This window comes from Lasioglossum baleicum, chromosome 4, assembly GCF_051020765.1.
Source record: "Lasioglossum baleicum chromosome 4, iyLasBale1, whole genome shotgun sequence".
Classification (NCBI taxonomy): Eukaryota; Metazoa; Arthropoda; class Insecta; order Hymenoptera; family Halictidae; genus Lasioglossum; species Lasioglossum baleicum.
Window position 1 is genome coordinate 9347388 of NC_134932.1, and position 23438 is coordinate 9370825.

Sequence of the window (23438 nt, forward strand, 5' to 3'; positions counted from 1 at the left end):
GGGGGTATGGTTTAGTACCACATGGTACCACAGTACCACAGCTCTGGCATCACTGATACGGAATACGGAACAATACGGAATCACTGACCGTACGCCGTACTCCTTTCCTTTTCCTTTGTTGAGTGATCGTGATTGATCGTGATCGTCAGTCCGTCAGTGTCAGTGGCAGTGATTTAGTTTCAGTCCATTTCAGTCGCTATCTTTCCCTGCATCTGGCTTGGCTACTCTGTTGACGCATAGTAATTTAAAATGGCTACGTCGAAAACTACAAACACATACAACAGACAAAATTGGGAAGATGCTGTGAGTAATACAAAGCAAACTTCTAAACAAGTAACCAAACAACATTAATCTAATTAATAAACATTTCATTTTAGGAATTCCCAATATTATGTCAGACTTGTCTTGGTGACAATCCATATATTCGTATGGTAAGCGCATCTTTGCAAATTGTATAATTATTTTCTCTCTTAACCCTTCTGACCCGAAGAACGTACAGTGTACGTCCTCACGATCTATCGTATGCAGACGAACGACGTACGATGTAAATACGTTCTGATGCAACATAATGAATATTCGTCTTTTTATGATTCAACGATACTTATTCTGAATGAAAACGGTATTATTATTATAAATTTCATATCTTACTCAATCATTTTTCGAATTTTATCGATAAATCTTTCTTTTATTTATAAACATAAAGATATGAAAGCAAACGTGTCTCACATAGTGTGTCTCTTCGATTTGATGTGTCATACAGTTTCTGCTGTTTCTTTCTGAACTCACTCAGGTGTGTGTGTTTGTTTATTTAACGAAGCTATAAGAGATCTATATCTGTGATCATAAGGAAGAACACAGCATGTCGTATAAATACTTTCATTTCCCAAGTATTGCCGTTTAAAGTTTTGACATAGGACATTGGTTAAATTGCATTATTTTCTGAGCCTTTCGAATTTGTTTTCATGACTTTTTTACCGGTATAAATACATAAATCCTATACTCTAAAGCTCAATTAATGTGTAAACTCAAATTTTTTGTAATTGCAACATGCAACGTTTTTCCTTACAACCACAGGTATGTAGATGACGATGCTCAGGACTCGAGATGTTTTCGCTGTTACTATTGGTTCACTCTTAGCAGTCGTGGCATCAACATGTAAAAACATGTCTATGGAAAAATCAGAATGTGGAATACAGATAGTGATAGTGACAGTGACATAAAAATAGCGAGGGGCCAGATGGCATACCTCTGTCAGGTTGGAAGGGTTAAGGAATGTTAATACTAAACCTACCACAGTCAAATTGACCAGTTTTCTATTCCATAGTTATTGAAATTACAAAAACGCTTTGATAGGAAATGACTGAATTATTTTCTTTATTTAAACACGTATTATAATGAATACCGTACAAAGTTGAATAAATCCAACCTTCTCACACTTCTATATGGTGTATCACTTTTATATGTTTTGGGCTTGGTAGGATTAGTGTTAAAGTTGCACATTGGAACATTAAACAACAACCTCTCTACTTCTTTTGCAGACAAAGGAAAAGTATGGAAAAGAATGCAAAATCTGTATGCGACCATTCACAGTATTCAGATGGTGTCCTGGTGCGAGAATGCGTTTTAAGAAAACTGAAGTTTGTCAGACTTGTAGTCGTTTGAAGAATGTCTGTCAAACATGTTTGCTTGATTTAGAATACGGTTTGCCCATCCAAGTGCGTGACGCTGCGCTTAAAATTAAAGATGACCTGCCCAGGTCAGATGTAAACAAAGAGTATTATGTACAAAACATAGATAGTGAAATTGGTAAAATAGATGCAACATCGCCGGCTGGAGCTGTTGGCAAATCTGCAGCTGCTAGTGATCTACTAATGAAACTAGCAAGAACAAGTCCATATTATAAAAGAAATAGACCGCATATCTGTTCCTTCTGGGTTAAAGGAGAGTGTAAGAGAGGAGAAGAATGTCCATACCGTCACGAGAAGCCTACAGATCCCGATGATCCACTAGCTGATCAAAACATTAAGGATCGTTATTATGGTGTGAACGATCCTGTTGCTGATAAACTAATGCGCAGAGCTGCTGCGATGCCGAAGCTAGACCCACCCGAGGATAAATCGATCACAACACTATACATTGGCAATTTGGGAGATGTTTTAACAGAGAAGCAATTGCGTGATCATTTTTATCAGTACGGAGAAATACGTTCCATTACGATGGTTCCTCGTCAGCAGTGTGCCTTTATTCAGTACACGCAAAGAAGCGCTGCGGAAGCAGCAGCAGAAAGGACATTCAACAAACTAATATTGGGAGGCAGAAGATTGACTATCAAATGGGGACGCTCTCAAGGAAGACAGACAGTATCAGCAGCAGAGGCAACCAGAGAAATCCTGGAACCTGTACCAGGGTTGCCAGGTGCTTTACCACCACCTCCGGAAAGCATGGGCAACAATTTCTTCAATCTGCAAACTACTCCTGGAATGATACCACCAATGATGATACCTCCACCACCTGTTGCTCCACAATTCATGTTCCCACCTCAGATGACAGCTGCTACCGCAACACCAATTTTCCCTCCAGGAACAACTCCGATACATTATCCGAGTCAGGACCCATCGAGAATGGGTGCGTCTCAAGGCATAGGAAAGCCTTGGCCAGAAGAATAACAGTAATAGTGTTGAACAATTTAATAATCACGACTGTATCAGAGAAAGCCTGTAAAAATATATATGATATTTGACTTTCTTTACCCTATATACATGCTTTTATATAGTATTGTTATTCATCCCCTCCATCTAACGGCGAATTAACCAATTAGAAATTAGCAGCAAGTTACTAGTAGTAAGACTGAAGACAAAGTGATTTCTATTTCTCTTGTGATTCATGATTAGACTTGATTGGACTTGATTAGACTGTATCAGACTGTATATAGATCTTTATGCATTTACAGTAAAATGAAGTACATGAAATTCAAAATTGTTGTAATATTTAGAAAATTGAAGAGGTCAATAATTGATTTCTCCTTGTTTCTCCTCTATTAAAATCATTGAGGAAAAAAATAACATTCGATTTACATATATAGTTTCTATTTCTTATAATCGATGCAGGCAAGTTTTATTTTGCATAAAAGTCCGCAGTCTATTCATGATTAATCGCTGCAGGGTGAATCCGTGATTCTTGAAGTTATTTGAATTATTTTTTTCCTTTGCGAAAATATTCTCCGAAGTTATTCACCAAAAACATGGACCAATCAGGTGACAGATACAGCTGTAGTCGCGCTTTGATTGGTCCGCGTTTTGAGAGATCCACTTACGGACTCATGCGCACTGGAAATCGGTTAACAAGAAAAATATTCGAGTTTCTTCTCTATGTACATCCTCCGTTAGGCGACCATGAAGCGCCATCTGATGTAGGAAAACGTTCTTACGAGTCCAGCGGGTATTAGCGGTTACTGTGAGAGTGTCATCGTTGCATTTTAATACGTGTCCACTGATGTCTGTCCGTCCGGTGTTTCTGCTACGTTAGTCGTATTTTGTGAATCTATGGGATGTTTTTATTGTCAGATATCATTGAATTTCTATCTGTAGTAGCATAAGGCGCCTAGCGCGCCTTCCCGTCACGATGAACATGTGTCGGGCTCGATTGTTATTCCACTTTGTGGCGCTTAGCCTACTCCCCTTTGCCCGTCCCGACGAGCACAATCACATCGTAAGTATTTAGAAATGACATATTTTCGAAATGTCAAAGTTCCAACACCGTTCCTCACACTCGATTAACATACTCGCGACACGTAACGCGCATTCTGTCCCGTTGGCAGTCGTTCCTTCCTTATCTCTTCACAATAGGTCAATATGTAATCATGATTTTCTGTGTCTGATACGTACTCACTATTCGTGAAAGAAAATACTGTCAATCTATTGTCGATTGTCTATCAATATGCACCCCTATATATTTTTCAGTAAAAACTTTTACTCCTACAATGTTTCTGTTTTCAGTACGAGGATAATGACGAAGTAGTCCTATGGATGAGTACAGTCGGACCATATCATAACCGCCAAGAAACCTATTCGTACTATTCGCTACACTTTTGTAAAGGCATGAAAAATGTCATTAACCATTATCACGAAACTTTCTCTGAGGCACTACAAGGCATCGAACTCAAATTTAGCGGCCTTGAAATCGAATTCAAATGTAATCGTCGATATTACTTATTAATAGACTCCTGATTTTATGCATTTATGACAAAAATGAGTAGGTGAAATTTAAAACAAATTAGAAGACTTTAAGAGGATTAATATATTATTTTCACTACGTTGAAATTATTAGTAAAAAATATAAATTTATATTTAGCTCCCGTGTCCTGCAATTGATGCAGGAACTTTTTATTTTGCATAATCCGGAGTCTACTTATTAATAGACACTATTAAATATTTGAAGAAGTTTTAATTGCATTATCTATTGTACGTATTCGCAGCTGATGTTGTAAAAACAGAGTATTGCCAGATTAGGTTAAACGAAGAGAAAGAGAAAGCGTTCATATATGCAGTGAAGAATCAGTATTGGTACAAGATGTACATGGACGACCTACCAATTTGGGGTAACGCAGTGCTTTCTTATTTGAGTATATTGTTGGACAGTTGTACTGATCGATTCTTTTATCATGTTGTTTAGGAGTTGTCGGCGATCCAGAAGAGAATAACGGAGAGGTATCATATTACATTTGGACACATAAAAAGTTTGACATAGGCTACAATGGAAAGCAAATAGTCGATGTGAATTTGACCAGCGAAAACAAAGTTAAAATAGAACAAGGCGCGGCCATCTCTTTCAGCTACGAAGTTAACTGGAAGAAGAGTAACGTGAAATTTGAAGATAGATTCGACAAATACTTGGACCCTAATTTCTTCCAGCACAGGGTACGTTGCGCTAGAAGCGAAACCCTTTTGGTCCCTTTGTGTCAATTGAATATGATTAGTAGACTGCGGATCTTTATGCATTTATAGCAAAATTGAGTAGATAAAATTCAAAATTGTTGGAAAATTTTGAAAATTGAAGATGTCAATATATAATTTCTCCTCTATTAAAATCATTAAGGGAAGAAATAACATTCAATTTGGTTTCTATTTCTCGTAATCGATGCAGACAATTTTTATTTTGCATAAAGTTCAATAAAATCGCACTTTATGCAATTTGCAATTTTTATAGAGGAATTTTAAGAGAGAGAGAAACTCGAATCAAATAAAATCTTATTTTCTGTGGTTTTTAGGTCTGAAATAAAATAAAATCGTACTAAATTCTGTCGTATTTTATATCCTAGCATATTTTGAAAATGTTCAAAAGCCATGATTGTACAAACATCCGCAGTCTAAAATCAAATTAACAGTTTAATGCACCGATGTTTCCTTTCAGATTCACTGGTTCAGCATTTTCAATAGCTTCATGATGGTAATCTTCCTTGTTGGGCTTGTCTCAATGATTCTGATGCGTACATTAAGGAAAGATTATGCTAGGTATAGCAGGGACGAAGAGATGGATGACATGGAAAGAGATTTAGGAGACGAGTACGGCTGGAAACAGGTTCACGGGGATGTATTTAGACCAGCCAGTCATGCAATGCTTTTCTCTGCTTTAATAGGTGCAGGCTATCAGGTAATTACTTTGGTAAACGAACGAATCCAATGAACATGCGGAATGACACACCCTATTTTGTCTGTAGGTCACAGTTGTTGTACTTAGCGTTATCATTTTTGCTATTCTTGGAGAGCTTTACACTGAAAGGGGTTCAATGCTATCTACAGCAATTTTTGTATACGCTGCTACATCGCCCATAAACGGATACGCCGGAGGTGGTTTATACGCTCGTATGGGAGGACGAATTTGGATCAAACAAATGATTCTCAGTGCCTTTATGTTACCTCTTATTGTTTGTGGCACTGCTTTCTTTATCAATTTCATCGCCATGTATTATCATGCTAGCCGTGCGATACCTTTCGGATCTATGGTACGGTATCTTTATGCATTTACAGCAGAATTGAGTAGAGAAAATTAAAAATTTATAATCATTAAGGGAACAATTTTTACTTTGCATGAAGATACGCAGTCTACCGATAACACTGAAAGTCCGATATTACTTTAACAGTGATTTTCTTTTATTCAGGTGGCGGTTACGTGTATTTGCATATTCGTGATACTACCCTTAACATTGGTTGGAACCATCTTAGGTCGTAATCTTGCTGGAACACCGGACGCGCCATGTAGGATTAACGCAGTACCGCGACCTATTCCTGAAAAGAAATGGTTTATGGAACCGCTAGTTATCATAATGCTTGGCGGCATTTTACCATTCGGATCGATATTCATTGAAATGTACGTTTTCCGATTCATTGAAATGTTTACGAACTGATTAAAACGATGCATTCTTTCAGGTACTTCATCTTTACCTCATTCTGGGCATATAAAATCTATTATGTCTATGGTTTTATGTTACTAGTGTTCGTTATTCTAATGATAGTAACCGTTTGCGTTACTATCGTGTGTACATACTTTCTGCTGAACGCTGAAGACTATAGATGGTAAGAATTAGTTAAATTACTAAGAGTCAGTCCAATCCTTTAACATAATATCTTCTTACAGGCAGTGGACAAGTTTCTTAGCTGCAGCTTCGACTGCTGGATACGTCTACATATACTCCTTTTATTATTTCTTCTTCAAGACTAAGTATGTTTTTTTATAATATAGATAGTCTTTAATTGTAGGCTAGTATAATGTATTAATTTACTGCGTTTTTCATTTGCAGAATGTACGGTCTCTTCCAGACAGCATTTTACTTTGGTTACATGGCATTATTCAGCCTTGCCTTGGGTATAATGTGCGGAACAGTCGGTTACGTCGGTACTAATGCATTTGTACGAAAAATTTATTCCACAGTGAAGATAGACTAAAGCACAACGCTCTAGTGTAACGTCTATGTCGTGGGATTAAACTAATAAGAGCGTACAGAGTGATGCCTGCTGCTCTTCACAAAGTAGGACTCTTCTTCCCTTGATATTTTTAATTATTTACTATTTAATAATAACGCGCAAACGCGACACTTAAAAAGAAAACTTTATCAACGATTATGAATATTACATTAAAATTAACAAAGTGAATACGAAACGTTCTTGTTTGCGTACGACAAATCGTCGAATATTCGATCAAATATGGCAATATCTTTCTCTTAATTTATTTGTTCAACACGAATATAAAAAAATCGAGTCCTGCGATGGCTCGCGCGCCATCCTTACAAACAAACTGTTCGCCAATTATTCAGTCAAATATAATGTTCGTCCTATGAGTCACAATTCCGTATCATATAAAACCGCGCAGGTTTCAATTATGCAATTTTCGATTCACAATTCTCACTCGAAGCAACCAACTATGTAATATTGCTCAATTATGCTGGACATTATTTTTGCGCGCATAAAAATTCGCATATGGAAATGGAACCAAGAACTGTACAAACATAGAAACTTGTACGGCATCTAAAATACTTTTCGTGAATATATTAACATTCCAAAGCGCCCAGCGAATGTCAATAATTCACTGGAATTCTTGAACACGAAATCTTCAGCATACATGCTTTGAAAACCATCTGTAAACGAAGGAAAAAGTTTATATTCTGGAGGCGAAATAATACATTTCAGTTGTTTCAATTAGGACAGTGCCTCTCCATTGTGTGACTCTAGACTGGAGACTTTAGTCATATGAAGAACTACGCTCGATCACCGACGATTCAACTAACGTTAATTTAATAGATAAGCTAGGTGTTAGATCGTGAAATAAGAACGTGAACATAAGAAACAAATTTTTTACCATTGGCTTCGTACTGTACACGTCACCAACACGTTCCCAATTGTGTGGATTTCTTTCGTTATGAATTGTGAGTGCATCGGTACAATGTTGCGAGCCTATTAACAAAAAGTGAAATAGGACGATCCTTTCAATTGCGATCCTCTTCAGTGCGGATTAAACTATTTAAGCACTCAATTTAACCGCCGCTAACAAGGTTTATCGATAAGAAGGGGATTGGGATTTTGAAATCACGGTGAATGTGCTTGACCCTAACCGGTACTGTCGAATGACGAATATCAGTGAAAACATTCGAATGAATATACGGTTTGTTGTTAGTCGTAGCAGTTCTAAGAAATATAAAATTTCTACATACAACGATCCTAGTGCGTTTTATCACCTGATACCGTTTTTTATACATAGTTTCAAGGGACAGGGAGATTTCGGAAGAAGAGGAAGGAAGTAGGAGGTATTCATCACCGGACTCTCACTTACCTTCTCTTCTTCTTTCTTTCCTTCTCTTCTCCTGAATAAAATCAAGTTGGAAGCCTGTATTCTTTCATTGCCATTTTGTTGAAGACAAGTAAGTGTCTAGTGATTTATGAATGGGAGGGTAGTTCATCTTGCGCATCGCCATTCACGTAATTTTAATTTCATACATATAGTCTCGCAAAACCTGTTTAAGAAATGCGGGATCAAAAAATGACACAGGATCCTGCAGGATTGCAAGCCCTAGATTTTAGCGATGAAGGAGTGTTGGGAACAGAATGAGGAACAAATCTAAGGAAGAGGAATAGGAATGTAGGGGAAAGGAAGTACATTCTCCAGGGTCCATCCATCAGGATCCATCAGTGACCTACATAAGAATTCCAGAGTTCCTCCTAGTGGCAAAATGCTCAAACTGGTAGACAAACCGTTCTGACATTTTGCAATATTGATAAAGTAGAAATTGCACGTGTCTATAATTGATAAACTAGAAAATAACATCACTAGCATTTGTTAAATTCTTTTTCGAACTTTTATAATAACATTCGTAATACAATTTGGATGTAATGGATTTGTAAACAAATCGCCAACAACAAAATAGTATTTAATAGGAATACTTTGATCCTAAAATACTGTATTTGAATCCCATACATTGGAACCGGAAGCGTTCTCCAGGAATGACAATAACAATTTAACAAAGTACTTTTATCAAGGAACAAACTACTAGTCTCCTGTGAGAACGACGAATCTGTAGAAACAATTCCATAGTGTGTCGTCAGCGGCCATTCACCTCAGGTTCGCATGACGCCACGGTGGCGTCAACCGTCATGACGGCGTCAATTATCGATCAGGCTGCTGCGGATTGACAAACTAGATGACAAGAAACAGCGAGCAGTCGGCCTTCCAGGTAACATGATTTCATTGATCTCGTTCTGACGACACGTTTCAGGAAAATGACTGTCAACCTTCAGTTACTCGCACACCACTTTCCGTATATCCTCCGGCATAAATAAATGTTTATTTAATAAAATATATTTGCTAGTGTAGTCGACATTGTTTATGCTTGAAACACTAAATTTAAAGTTTTCCGATTACAAGTGCACTGTATGCGAGTAATTAAAAGTTAATCGGGTTTCGTCAATGTGTAAGGTCGACCGGACAGTACTCGGACCACGGACACCAGTGAAAGTATATCGCGCTTACCCCACCCGGGTACCCCCTAGATCGGAACTCGTGCACGGGTCCACGAGGAAGGGGTACGGACGCGGGTACGGGTATAGATACGAGTACCCACGTTGCTATAGGTAAGATCGCCGCGCGTAAAATAGCGCCGGACTAACTCTGACAGAGCTCGAACCCGACAGAGCAGAAATACAGCTAGTGACAGAGTGCCGGGTGACCAAGGTAGCCGATGCATTCGCATATCTCCACGGTTCGACAGTGTCATAAAACAGTGCTCGAAAAATACCTACCCGCGATCAGTCACTTCCTTGCACCCTTTCTGTGAAAGTGCGGTGACGAAACGCGCACCCTCTCGCGTTGTAAATCTTTTGCACTTGTGATGAGGAGCTACAGGAAGCAATAACAAGTGTCTATCTAGTTTCTCGAAATTCAAAGTCTCCAGGTAAACGCAGTCTCGCGGTAGCGATTTCCTAAACGTTTCATATCAATGATCTTGCTAGCCGCATCAGCCAAGTGTGACAAGTCGTTTGCGAAACTTTGTACACAGTTAGAGCGATCTACATTAGGGGATGAACCTACCCTCTGGTCTTCGGGTTTCAGAACTCGTTTTCCTTTTGTTCTAGTGTTAATGTCATTGTTAAAATGTTTAGTTACGTACGCTCCCGTCCATAAATCGCCGGGCACTCACTTGTCTTCAACGAAATGGTAATTGAAGAATACAATTAAATATTAATATACATATCCTATTTGAATAAATGTTGGGAAATAGAGATTGAGAAATTGTAGGATAATCATGGACAGCTCTAGAAGCCAAATTGGAAAACAATTGCCCACTTAAATTTTAAAATTTAGAAAATATAGGATATTTTGGTCAGATTTGATTTACATGTTCTCTACATTAGAAAATCTTAGTAAGTGCCATTTTTATTCCTTAATATAGGTCCTTTAATAACAAAAAAATAAGTGTCCGGTGACTTACGGACTTATCAGAAGAAAGTCTATCTTTATAAAACTGACATTATATCACAGAAACGAGGCGCTAGAAGTTTGGAAACGCCTGCCCCGCAGCATAAAATTCTTAATAGCGGTAGACCACGATAGTATCCGGTGCTAACTCGTTTTCCGAAAGTGGTGAACAACAATGGTTTCACACTTGGCCGATGTTCCTTAGAAATTTCCCTGCGCGCCGGCAGGCTATCAACGAGTTTCATCGAATGGTGCCTGTAATAATCCTGGGTGAACACGTTACCGTGTAACTCTGAAGTCTCTTTTTTTTCCTCTGGGTTCCAACGCTCGAACCGCTTATCAGTGGAGCATTGTTTAATTGTTTCTCGATTCACACAGTTTACCGGCGGGAAGCTAAAGTTAACCGGCCGCTGGAGGAGACGGATCATTATCCAGCCGCGGGGAACAATACCTGTCAACACACGAGCGACTCGATGATTACGTGTCAGCGTTTCCGCGATCCGTAGAACTTGCTGCTAGGCGCATCCTCTATCACGGTTACCGGCACGCGCTTCCCCGTTTCTCGTGTCACCGTGGATTCCTTCGACGAGACTCACGCAACGACAATTATGTGATCTAGCCGTTACGATCCCAAAGAAACACCTGCCCCGCGAAAGGTGTTTTGCGAGATCCACGATTACAAGAAGCGTAGCGACAGCCCCGGTTAAGTGTCCGTCAAAAGTATCCTGCGCCCTCGACGAATGGCACGTTACCAACCCGAAATGAGGCCTCTCCTGGACCTGTTGATAATCGTAAGTGATCCATCCACGATATCTTTATTAACACTAAACCTACCGAGCCTTAAAAGTAACTGGTACATGTTTGGTACAAGTAACCGGTAGATGTGTTTTGTAAACTCGTATAAATTATATGCGTTCTGAAAATTTCATTGAAATTGGCTGTCTTACGAATTCTAAACGATCAAACGTGGTATAATCTCCGGCCTGTAACTGCCATTTTTGCGCAGTCCAATAATCAGTCTCGGTATAAACATTTCCAAAGAAGAATATACATATGGAAGTTATATCTATTTTCTGAAGTGACTTGTTCCCGCCCAAGTCCGTGTTAAGCTTCTCCGGTATTTCAATTGCGATTATACGAAAAGAGATAATGGGACAAGAAATCGAATGGTTCGAAATCCTGTTTCTATTCCACAGAAGTACACGTACAATGTTTCGTTCCCATTAAAATCGATTTCGAAATCCGCGCATTGCAATTTCAAAGTACGAGACCGCAATAAAAGACTCGTCACTTTTATAATCCGCATAAACGGCAGTTTAGTCGGCCATTATACAGCGAGTATAACATTTTTTACGGTGGTCGGCAGCACGGCAATAAAATGCCGCGTTATAGAGACATTAAAAGCTCATTAGAAGCTGAATGGCCAACGCGCCGCCGGATCAAGACGATCTTAAACGGAACGGTTGCCACAGGAATCGTCTCGTTGCGGCAAGAATCGCGGCACGCGAAACGAGACCGCGTAAAAATTCACGGAAGCGTCTAAACGACGTTTCTAATTCGCAACTCGGCGCGCGTGTCTCTACGTCTACGAATCGTGCGTGAAAGTGCAGCTTCTTCTTTCGAAGGCGCGTGTCTACAAACAACAGGGACGCGAGTTTTACGGTCGCACACGTGACGACGGCGACATGACACCGCGGCTTACGACCCGATGAGACGAACGTTGTGTTTCGTGCACACCGTGAAAGCTGGGCAAAATTCATCGTAACGACTGATGTAAGATCATCCGTAATTAATGATCGGGCGCTACGAGATCTTCATCGGAGCCGGAATTCACTTTGCAACGCTGTAAAAAGATGCGGATTGCTTGTTACTCGAGCCGGCCGTGATGCAACCCTCGCTCTTCAATTTTTTGAGCACGGATAGCCAAATTCGACGCAGTTGTTGATGCTCTTGTAATTGGATTGACGATGCTCGTTCAAAACGAACATTTTTCACTTTGGTTGCAAGAAACAGGAGCCGCGTAGAAATGAATTTGCGCTTTCACCAGGCAGAGTTGCGCATTAATCGATTAAAATTTTAATCATGGTTGATTGATTAATGTGTACGATTAAAAAAAGAAATCATCGAAAAATCGACGATTGGATCAATCGATTGATGAAGTTAATCGTCAAACGATGATTAAAAAAAGAAATTTTTTTCTGTATTCATACAGTTTTGATTCCATATTTAATTTCGAAATTTCAGCAGTTAATCATTAATGAATTATCCAATTAACGATTAAAGTAGAAATTTAATCGTTTATCGCAATTAACGACCAAACTAGGAGATTAATTGTTAATTGCGATTAATGATTGAAGTAGAAATTTAGTCGTCAATCGTTGATTAAATTTTTGCCCAACTCTGTCACCACGTTTAGTAAGTTATAAGTAATGTAGGAGACATATTTCTTGAATAGATTCGTGCAAAAAGAAACTTTTTCACGTCGGTTGCAGGAAACAGTAGCCGCACAGAAATGAATTTGTGCTTTCGACAGGTGTAGCAAGTTGTAAATAATATAGGAGACATTTCTTGAATAGATTCGTACAAAAAGAAACTTTTTCACGTCGGTTGCGAGAAACAAGAGCCGCGTAGAAATGAATTTGTGCATTCGCCAGGTGTAGTAAGTTGTAAATAATATAGTAGACATTTTTTGAATAGATTCGTGCAACGTGAAAATTTGTCACGTCGGTTGCAAGAAACAGAAGTCGCGTAGAAATGAATTTGTGCATTCACCAGGTGTAGTTAGTTGTAAATAATATAGTAGATATTTCTTGAATAGAGTCGTGCAAAAAGATACTTTTTGACATCGGTTGCGAGAAACAAAAGCCGTATAGAAAGCAATTTGTTCTTTTGTCAGGTGTAGTAAAAGTTGTAAATAATATAGTAGACTTATTTCTTGAATTCGTGCAGTTTTGGTTCGAAGGACACAGCGATGGCTTTCGGTGAACATTTCTGGCGCATCAACGGTGACGCGGTTTCACTATGTCACGAATCATCAGAACGAAAGCGATTTCTCGGTACACGACTGATTTCCGTCGTGATCCGATGAAACACGGTGCCGCGCCGGCTAGGCTGTGTCATACGGATGAGTCAATTGAAAGTGGCATAAGAAAGCAGTTAAACGCCGCTGCACCAGGATATTACGTCAGACTTAAATCCGTGTTAACGACCGGGGTCAGATAAGGATCGTCCGTTTCAAAATTCCAGATTCGGAAATAGGCCGATGGGAACAGATCCGCGGATGCCTTATTGCTTATTCTTTACTACTCATCTCGATAGCTCGCGACGAACGCAGCTTCTCCATTTGCGCGATCTTTATCCCGATATCTCGCGATCTGTTGCGCAATGTCGTAAGAGCATGCGATTTTTCTGAAGGAATCGCATGACACAATTAGTGCTTCTAAAATGAAATGCCTGAATTCGTGATTTCGCCATTTTAATCCTGAATGTAATATTAGAAATAGTGGACGCATTAGGTGCAGCACATTGAAACCGCCTCAAAGGAGCATGAATCACTCGGATTCCGCAACCGGCAAGAGATTTCTCCTAATAATCTTCGAGGAAAATTTTGTAGAAATAGCGCTCCAATTACGTATATCGCTGCAATCCACTTGCACCAACGTTATTGCCATATAATAAAAACATTATCCGTTTCAATATCCAGTTAGGAAATTGGCACACGTTCGCGTGGAAAAATCTTTAATTTTAAACAAAGTCTAACAAATATGAATGTTACACTCTTTTTTTTTAAACGAAATCAAATTTGATTCGTTTGTAATCAACGTTTAAGGTGTAATAACTTTTCTTGTCTCTTCTACGACATTTTTCGTCGTATATAAAGACGTGTTAATTGCTGTAATTGTAAAGAAAATGGTACGGCAAGGAGTTAAAAATGCGATTACCCTGTTTCTAGTAATAAGATACTATCATTTGAAGTGGACATTTTTACACGAAGTACGAATTCGATTTCAGCTATCCTTGGCGAACGCGCACAGCCAGCCGTGCATCGAATACGGATGTCCAGGACGACCACAATTCGAGCCTTTTGTTCCTGCGCCACCAGGACACACGCCTAATTGCGCGAAGCCGGGCCAGACGTTCTGCGAGAGCCCTGATCATTATCCCCAGTAAGAAACTCGTTTCATTCAGTTTAAGCGTAACAAGCAAAAACGTACAGAACAAACGCCATGCTCTTGTTACACGGGTCCGACGTTCTAGAAAAACCCGACGGCCTTCATTGGCTGCGCTCGAACCCGTCCTGTGGCTAAATAATTAAAATAGGAGCATAATAAACACGAAATTAATCAGCACCATCAGACACTTCCGATGATAATTCCGAGAATAGAAGACTGGCTTCGTTAAAACGACGAGAATCATCAAAGTTGAAGTAGTGGAGCTTCACGAAGTTCATTAAGCAGACTTTCACGAACGCGACCCCGAACTAGAACACTTCCGCGATCACGATTTCGGGACTTTCCCAAAATCCGTCTCGAAATGAACCATTTGTATGCAGCGACTGTTCCACCAGCGCCATTCAGAATATTAATGACAGGCCAATGATCCGTATTTTTGTGAATTCTCGGAGAACGAGGTCGTTTTTTGGAAACCCCGTCGATTCATAATTTTGCACTTGGCGTCGCTCGTGGCAAATTGCTGAGCTTTCCCAAATTTATACTTTACTCGTTTTTGATATTTGGAACAAGTGCGCTGTTGTAATAAAAGAAGATTTTGTAATTAACTCACACAATTTTGATCATCGAGAACATTTGTTCATCGAACAATCGAGACGCAAGAACGGAGCGGAAAACAAAGAGGACAGAGGCAATCCCCGTTTCGCAAATTACATAGTAAAAATTGGAATTCACATTACTGTCAGCGGTTTGTTATTAACACCGGGCACTCCGTTGAAGGCGAAACGAATTTATAGCTCGATCTGCATAACAATTCCGCGTATTACAACGAATGGTAGCATTTTTTTCGATTACTCTGCGAGAACGGACAATACGCGACCGACACCTTGGAAAGATATCGCTTCACTCTCCCGTGGCTGTTAAGAGCCGTGCATTATCATGCAAATGCGATAATAAATCTGACATCATAGATTTGCGACGCGGCGCGGTAGCGTTTTGTTCGCGAGCGCCTAAGTGGCACATCGTAACGACGGATCATTTTATTCTTTCTTTTCTTTTTCGTAGAAAAAGGTGTGTAAAATTGCGTGGTTGTTATCATTTTTTTTTTCTATCGCCACCGGATGAGGAAAGTTGTATAGGCGGGTTGCAAAGGTTCAATCGGGAGCAAGTTGTGCAAGATGAAAGGAGACCGACATGATCAAACTGCTGTCACCCGCAGATTGTACCTTTGCAGCTTCGCGAAGCGAAATTGATGCTGTTCTCGAAACCGGAAGTTTCACAAACTTACTGCTTCTGAAATAATGCGGATACTGTAATTATAATCAGTAGATTGAGAGTCTTTAGACAAAACAGAAGCAGCTGCTTCCTTTCTTCAGCAATTTTAATTGGCTGCGATGATTTACGATTCTTTCTGAGGCGCCACTAAAATTGCTGTACCATTATTCAAAATATTGTTTACATTATTAAATACGGAGTGTCTCAGCTGAAAGAGGCCACCTAAATATCTCCTTTATTTCTAATGACGAAAAAATATTTATGGCATAATTTAAATGGTATCGAAAAAGAAATATCATAGAAGAACAATTTCTTTTGTCCGGTTATTTTTGCATAGTTCTTTCAAGGTCATCGTTATTTTTTTATCGGGAAAACTTTTTTTTTACTCCATTTTATAGCGGCTGAAAAAATACATTTGAACATGCTTAAGTCATTAACAAGATGGAATAAAAAAAAAGTTTTCCCGATAAAAAATAACGATGACCTTGAAAAAACTTAAAAAAATAACCGGACAAATAAAAATTGTTCTTCTATGATATTTCTCCTTCGATACCATTTAAATTATGTCATAAATATTTTTTGTAATCCATCCAAACTTCGATCTGCAGCCTCCCTGGGTACAAATCTACTGGATTACATACCAAATACATCATAATTCGTCGGAGAAAGGCACAAATTTTGAGTCCGGTAAAGTAAAGAGCAGCCTATTTCATTGTAACTGAATTAATTATAACGAGCCCGTGTATCGTACTTGTTCAGTTCGAATACTTTCCTCGCTCGCGGTGTACCATTTAATTGTTCGACGTGGGAGGAGTCCTTGGTGTGATGCTGAAGCTTGACCTTAAACATATACAAATTTATTCAGCATCGATTCACTTCGTACCGCGTTGCACTGATTGCTTTATTCATGTTTTGAAAGAGAGATTAATGACTGAGATCTATCGGTGCGTCGGTGGCGTAGATGTAGATGTCGTTCGATTCGAGATGTAGAATGATCGAATTTTTGGATCGTTCTGTAGATGTCTACGAGGAATCTTGAGCCGAAAGCGATTGTCGGTTACGTAAAGACTAATGGCGACCTGAATAAGACTGTTACGTCGGTTCCGATACGGTTAATTCTTTAATCATCGTAGCGTGACCGTGGCCTTGATGCGGTCATGCCCTGCTAGATAAATATCGGACCCGTTACGATCGATAGTCCTGCTGTTCGATGTTTCATCGATCTGTGGAACGATCCAGATTTATCGTTGTAAACGATTGTCGTTCAGCACATGTGGGTCTTCGTTTCCTTTTCCGTCTTTACTTACCGGCGATGACTCGATGATTCTTATTCTATCAAACAGAGCGAATCGCAATAAAACGGCTACGAAAAATCATACAGCGACTTTTGAGGCATTATTTTAAAACTTCAGTCTCATGTTATACTATACAATTTTATTGAACAGATAAATGAATAGATGGTTTGTTCGACAACTCGGCCATCTATGTTGGAACAGCTTGTACACGCACTCATTTCCCGTCGTTCGAGTTCGAGTGTCAGAGATACTGTGCAATAAGAGTTTAAAGTGGTCTCCATCTGCCTTACGCGATATACTATCATTAACTATTCAAAAGTGTGATGACTCGATGATTCTTATCGTTGGCAGTCGCATCATATTAAAAATTTCAATATCCACAAGATTCAATAAAATGACTATAAAAAACCGTACAGCGACTTTTGAGGCATCATTTTAAAGGAAAAACTCCAATCTCATGTTATACTGTATGTAATTATAAAATTTTATCGAGCGACTAAATGAATAGTTCGCGTGCTCAACAGCTCGGCCATCGATGTTGGAACAGCTTGTACACGCACTCATTTCTCACCGTTCGAGTTCGAGGGTCAGAGATACTAATAAGTAGACTGCGGATCTTTATGCAAAATAAAAAATTTCTACATCAATTGCAAAAAACAGGGGCCACCTAGAAAATTTGTTCTTCTAATTATTTTATACAGTTCAAACTAATACAGTGTTCCCGCGATTGTTGTGAGAACCTCGGGGGTATCGAGTCTCAGGAAACGAAATGGTACTCCTTTTTTTTTACGTGTGTCGAACATAGATTTGTTGGATAACTTTTCCAAGTGTAAACAACGATCATGGATAAACAACGGTGCTAAGCGGGAAATTGTTGTATTGTACTAATGCTATTCCATACCTGAGAATGACACATCGAGTATCATAAAACTCCAATTTAAAAACCCTAATACCTTAATTTCTTTGTAGCGCGATCGACCGCCCAAGGGGGAACCTCCTAGTAGTGGGGATAATACAGTCACATCACCCGCATACCCGAAAGTCACATCAATCGCGGGAACACTGTACGCCGATGTCCTCAAAATCTTTTTAATATGTTTAGTACTTTAAATTGCACGTACCTATTTTTGTCCTAAATGCATAAAATCCGCAGTCTACTAATAAAAGTTTAAAGTGGCCTCCATCTCCCTCACGCGATATACTATCATTAACTATTCAAAAACGTCTTATCATTCACTACCGCACGCGTTCGAACACTCCCATCTGATTTATAACTGAACGACACGCATTGTCCGTAACATTCCTGCATCGTTAAAAAAAAAGTTTTCAGATAAACATGTATGTATGTATGTATGTATATCGCGAACTGTACCGCAATTTCTGATAGATTAAAAATATAGACTTTCTCTTAAGTTCACAGGGTAAATATATAGAACAGAGACGGAACCATTTCGTGACTTCGGCAATTAGTTTCTGAAGCTTTGAATACAGTCCATCACCCGTTATTTTAATCACAATTATTATAGAAGAATTTCGAACAGCTAAGAGAGAAACGTTGAATACGCACAGCTGTTTCCATGTAGTAGAAACTTGAAGAATTCAAATACTTGAGAATTTGGTACCAATGCCTTCACAATGCAAGCGCGTAAACAAAGAGCAGACGCAAAACAGGAAACGATAACACCTCGTATTGTTTGTTGTTTCCCGGTAACTTTAATTCGAGATTGTTTCCGCGATCGTGTCAAATTTCTATGAATTCTGTTGCTAATAATTTTGTACGACATACCTCATAAAGTTGGTTACATTTGAACAAACGTAAAACCTGTATTAATCAGATTATTAACCTCTCGCCTTGCAATATCATGTCAGACTCGTGATGAGGATTCAGAGCAGAGTCTAATAAATATGTATGTTATTAATTTCCTTTAAACCGAGATGAAGCTCTTTTTGGTTTCGTTAATGTATAGTTATTGGAGAACATGTAGGCATACAATAGATATAAATTTTCGCTTTTTATACGAAATTGCGAACTACAAAAGAAGTTCTACTCACTGAAATCGTAAGGTAAAGAGTTAGAGTGAAACAAACGATATAAAATGAAGGAGTTGTTCACGGTACGTAATCGAAGAATATGAAAGTTTACCAAAAATAATGAAATACCGACGAGACGAGTCGAAGTACCGTACAAATTCGAGATTAAATCCATGACTATTCATAATTGTGGGACTATTCGAAAGTCCCCAGACAGGAAACGGTTTCTGATCGAGATGCAGCGAACGCTATCCTCGAAATAGCGGCGACGAGCACCGAGAAAACACCTTTTAGGCGTGGACCATGAATTATACATCGGGACAGATCTCTAGCCCGGCTTCGGAGAAAGTTCTTCAGGGTTCAGACGTGAACGAAAATTTGTCGGAGTGTTTGCACGGGCAATTCGCACGTTTTCTCGTGAAATTTTAGGTCGGCCTATCTCTTGTTCTACTCTTGTTCTACGATAAATAATAACTTTGATAAACATGGCTACTTTTTCTTTTCTCGACCGATTTGGAACCGTTAACCGGAGAAAACTAGCTAAATCGTTGCTGAATTTGTTAATGCAAATATGGGATTTTTCAATAGTCAAAAGCGCTAAACAAAAGCTCAATCTAGTCCGTTATCTCCCTCAAAAGTTCTACTTTTACGTCAACGAGGCGTAATTTGTATAATCTGTATTAAAATAGCTACATGCGCAGCTTTGTGATGAAACAGACAATAAAAAATATTCTAGTGCGTTTGCACAATGTTTTTTTTTTGGAGACATTTTCAATTTAAATAGCCGCAGCCTATAAAACATGGCCGATTTCCATCGGTTCATGAATAACGCATGGCAAGGCACAATTTTTTATTCATCTGAAACAGTTACTATTGAACTCGAGTCAAGGGGTCATGCGAGATGCTAGGATTGCCAGGTCCATATCGTAACAAATGTCGCCGCTAATTTACATCTAGTAGGTCGAAGATCGTACTAACAATGTAGCAAGGGACGTACTATCATTGTCCTACTTTACTTTACTTCTTTTTATCGAACCGTTGATGTTTCTTTCTGTTGCAGGCAGCTGATTAAATTTCTCGTGGACAAATGCAGCTTCGACTTCGGTTCTGTACTGAGAGACGAGTCCAAAGACGACTTCAATGCTCGATGGTAGATCGTAGTCGACTTTCAATAATTTATTCGGAATTTATTCAAGAGCAGCACTGAAATCTTGCAGGAAGATCACGAAGTAGTATTGCACGTCTATCGACAGACATTTCTAGGTCGCGGGCTCGCAAAAAATTATTTTCGAACCTCGGATGCTAAACAGTTAGCTGTTAATTCTTTTTGTTAAGTACAGTAATGTCTCCTTGGTCTCTTTGAAGTACGCAAAAAGTTTGTCAATGCTATCGCAGTATTTTCAGATAGTAAAATGTGATAGACTGCGGATTTTTATGCATTTATGAAGAAATTGGCCAGGAGAAATATAAAACAGTGAAAAATTAGAAAAATCTAAAAGTAGCGTTATGTTGTTTCAGGTATACAAAACGTTTACGGGATGAAATAAATTGTTATTTAACTCCTACTGCCCACGATCGCTGCTGAACATTTTTATTTTGCATAAAGATCCGCTGTCTAGCGATAATCACGATACGCGGTTCCACGGTGATCGATTTTCGAATACAATTGAAACTCTCATCGCACGAAAGCTTTATCGAAGAATGTTCTCTTAGTGATAACTTTCTCCGTGACGAAATCGTTCAAGGTCAAGGAAATTCTGTTCAAGGCCGGTGCCAGATTACTCCGAGGGTTACGATTACCCCCCGCGGGGGCAGCCGCAATTACACCCGCAGCCGTTACCATTCCTGCCGCCTCGGTTTCCTCCACGAGGGCAGCCAACTTTAATTTATGGCCAGCCGTTGAACGACACTCAACAAAATGGGTAATTCGAATGCTAATTCACTGCGTGACACTAGCCGATCCGCTCTACGTCCTCGCCTTTCACCGTTGTTAACAGTTTTACGCGGATCAGCCCTTGCGCATGATGCAACCATTCTGTGTGATCAGTTACAGATACAATGCACCGGATCACAGCCACAGAAATCCGTTTTTGAGCACAGATCGACCGGTTTATCCACAAACGCAATCTTTGAGCTCGCTCGGACACGGCCAAGCATGGTGGACACCCAGGTGATCAATTATATTAATCCTACCGATCGGAAATGATCTTGAAAGGTTTCAAATTTTGATTTGTTCCATGCAGATACACGCGGGAGAATAAAACTCCGCCCCGCACCCTGTACGAAAATCCATTGTTGAGATACAGCAAACTGGCCAAGCAACGTAAGAAAAGACAGAGTGACCCCGGTGCCATTAATCTTTGTCCGACCGATGCGACGTTCCACACACCGAAGGTAGCACTGAACAACCAGGGAAATTGGATGTACGTGGTGAACCTTTCGGAATCGGACCGGAAGTATACGCAAATGGTGAAGGTCGAGCAGTGCACGTGAGTAATCGAATTATCGCATTGGAGATTTCGCATGGAACAAACTTTGCACTCAAATGCCGAGCCATCTGTTTCCGCATTAGGCTCGGATCTTCTCGACAAGTTTTGCTGGCAAATCCATAGCAAATAGGGACCACATTCTGCTCCCGGCATGGTATTGCCACCAAAGTACGATTACAAACATCGATCAGTAGACTGCGGATCTTTATGCAAAATAAAAATTATCTGCACCGATTGCAAGAAATAGAAATTAAATTGAATGTTATTTCTTCCCTTAATGATTTTAACAACAATTTTGAATTCCATCTTCTCAATTTTGCTATAAATGCATAAAGATCCGCAGTCTATTGATCAGGGTAGTCGATCGAGCTCTAACTTTCGCGTGAGATTTTCAATCGTGCGACTTCATTAATTTGTCATTGTTTCAGACAATCTACGTGCAACGGGATTTGTTCCCTTCCCAAGGGCTACACCAGCATGTGTCGGCAGCAATACGTGCAGAAGAGGCTAGTAGCATTGGAAGGAAGCGGAAACCAGCTGTACACCGATCTGTTTTGGTTTGCCCATGGCTGCTCCTGCGAGATTATGCTCAATGTCTGAAGAGGTTCCCCGAGGATTAGTAAGCTATTACGGAGAATTCATCGCATGGAGCTGAGCAAGAACGCAATTCTTGAAATTGTTAGGAAGAATTTGTACGATTTAGGAAGAAAAACTAGGAAACCTAGGAATCCAGTTGTTCGAGTCATTTGCTACTTATTTATTGGCACTTCAATTACATCCGCCCCATTTAGTGACTTTTCTACTTTAGCATGTTGTAGTCAACCGTCGTTTAGGAATAGCTGGAGTAATTTAATTCTTGTTTGCATTGCTATATATTTTCATTTACCGACTTCTGATTATAGTGTACTAATGATTATATTTTTTAAAATAATTTTTTAAATAATCTTTCCATAGATTTCATTGTAGCTAGGTATCTACTGTTGGTATTGTAGATAGATGAGAATATAGAAACTTTGTGTAAGATTATCCTTGTTTATATAACTTTCAAATAAACGGAGACTGTTATGAAATCGAAGACTTAATAATTTAATATTTTGTGTGCACGCGCGCAAATTCGGGAATTGTCGGTAAAGTCGAGCGCTTGGTACCCTGTCGGTAATGATGCTGAAAATGTGTTTTTACAAAATCTAGTGACACGAAAAATCCGATCATGACATTAAATTTTTATATGGGTATTGTCTAGATATCAAATAAACTAACTAGAGAATTTCTGACAGTATCGATAATACAGAACCTTAGCCAGAAAATTGAACTATACTAGTTTCTCTACGTCATCGCGAGATGTCGCTATAGACCTAGAAATTCAAATCGTCACGGAATGTTTCTTATGGGGAGACACTCGAAATTTGTATTCTCGAATCCCCACAAAATATTATACAACACGAAAGATAGATGCTTTTTTACTACCGCATTCACTAAAATTATACATTGCATTATCGTGCACCAATTAAAATGAAATGATGCATTTTTTTCTTATAAATCTGAAACCTGTACTAGTCCGTGAGTTCATGGACCATCGATCGTCACGTAAACTCATAAAAATTGCTCCTAAGTATAGTAGTCGTCACTTTTCCAAGGTCGATAATCACGACGCATATGTACGCATTCTGCAAATTTATCACATGCAAATCAGGCCGACAATTATAACATTTGCATAC

At 39.2% G+C, this 23438-nt stretch overlaps 3 protein-coding genes across 6 annotated transcripts; all 3 read left to right on the forward strand.

Annotated features, from left to right (window-relative positions):
- The first annotated feature begins 15 nt into the window (after positions 1–15).
- Positions 16–2756, forward strand: LOC143207859 (pre-mRNA-splicing factor RBM22-like). The gene is made up of 3 exons (XM_076421711.1): positions 16–303; positions 378–431; positions 1539–2756. Exons 1-3 carry the CDS (start codon positions 250–252, stop codon positions 2664–2666), a joined length of 1236 nt encoding a protein of 411 aa, XP_076277826.1. The 5' UTR covers positions 16–249; the 3' UTR covers positions 2667–2756.
- A 650-nt stretch (positions 2757–3406) lies between these two features.
- Positions 3407–8205, forward strand: Tm9sf3 (transmembrane 9 superfamily protein member 3). The gene is made up of 10 exons (XM_076422159.1): positions 3407–3708; positions 3996–4191; positions 4475–4597; positions 4672–4916; positions 5410–5649; positions 5717–6001; positions 6158–6366; positions 6426–6572; positions 6634–6717; positions 6797–8205. The coding sequence occupies exons 1-10, from the start codon at positions 3622–3624 to the stop codon at positions 6939–6941; spliced, it is 1761 nt and encodes a 586-aa protein (XP_076278274.1). The 5' UTR covers positions 3407–3621; the 3' UTR covers positions 6942–8205.
- Positions 8206–9236: 1031 nt separating this feature from the next.
- On the forward strand, positions 9237–23052 carry Spz5 (spatzle 5 Toll-1 receptor). Of its 4 annotated transcripts, none has more exons than XM_076422160.1 (8): positions 9237–9937; positions 10840–11252; positions 14473–14627; positions 20292–20381; positions 20977–21153; positions 21279–21401; positions 21475–21720; positions 22149–23052. In XM_076422160.1, the coding sequence occupies exons 2-8, from the start codon at positions 11202–11204 to the stop codon at positions 22318–22320; spliced, it is 1014 nt and encodes a 337-aa protein (XP_076278275.1). In that variant the 5' UTR covers positions 9237–9937; positions 10840–11201; the 3' UTR covers positions 22321–23052. The 4 variants fall into 4 exon arrangements, with proteins under 4 accessions (XP_076278275.1, XP_076278276.1, XP_076278277.1 ...); XM_076422161.1 differs by having other exon boundaries at positions 9237–9717; XM_076422162.1 differs by having other exon boundaries at positions 9237–9617.
- The last annotated feature ends 386 nt before the right edge of the window (positions 23053–23438 follow it).

What these genes read in the sequence shown, in the direction of transcription:
- LOC143207859 (XM_076421711.1), top strand. Translation starts at nt 250, where the DNA reads ATGGCTACGTCGAAAACTACAAACACATACAACAGACAAAATTGGGAA. An exon ending in GACAAAATTGGGAAGATGCT is followed by an intron (nt 304 to 377) that starts GTGAGTAATACA and finishes ATTTCATTTTAG; the next exon opens with GAATTCCCAATATTATGTCA. An exon ending in ACAATCCATATATTCGTATG is followed by an intron (nt 432 to 1,538) that starts GTAAGCGCATCT and finishes CTTCTTTTGCAG; the next exon opens with ACAAAGGAAAAGTATGGAAA.
- Tm9sf3 (XM_076422159.1), top strand. Translation starts at nt 3,622, where the DNA reads ATGAACATGTGTCGGGCTCGATTGTTATTCCACTTTGTGGCGCTTAGC. An exon ending in GGACGACCTACCAATTTGGG is followed by an intron (nt 4,598 to 4,671) that starts GTAACGCAGTGC and finishes CATGTTGTTTAG; the next exon opens with GAGTTGTCGGCGATCCAGAA. An exon ending in AACGCTGAAGACTATAGATG is followed by an intron (nt 6,573 to 6,633) that starts GTAAGAATTAGT and finishes ATCTTCTTACAG; the next exon opens with GCAGTGGACAAGTTTCTTAG.
- Spz5 (XM_076422160.1), top strand. Translation starts at nt 11,202, where the DNA reads ATGGCACGTTACCAACCCGAAATGAGGCCTCTCCTGGACCTGTTGATA. An exon ending in AACGACACTCAACAAAATGG is followed by an intron (nt 21,154 to 21,278) that starts GTAATTCGAATG and finishes CTGTGTGATCAG; the next exon opens with TTACAGATACAATGCACCGG. An exon ending in CAAGCATGGTGGACACCCAG is followed by an intron (nt 21,402 to 21,474) that starts GTGATCAATTAT and finishes TGTTCCATGCAG; the next exon opens with ATACACGCGGGAGAATAAAA.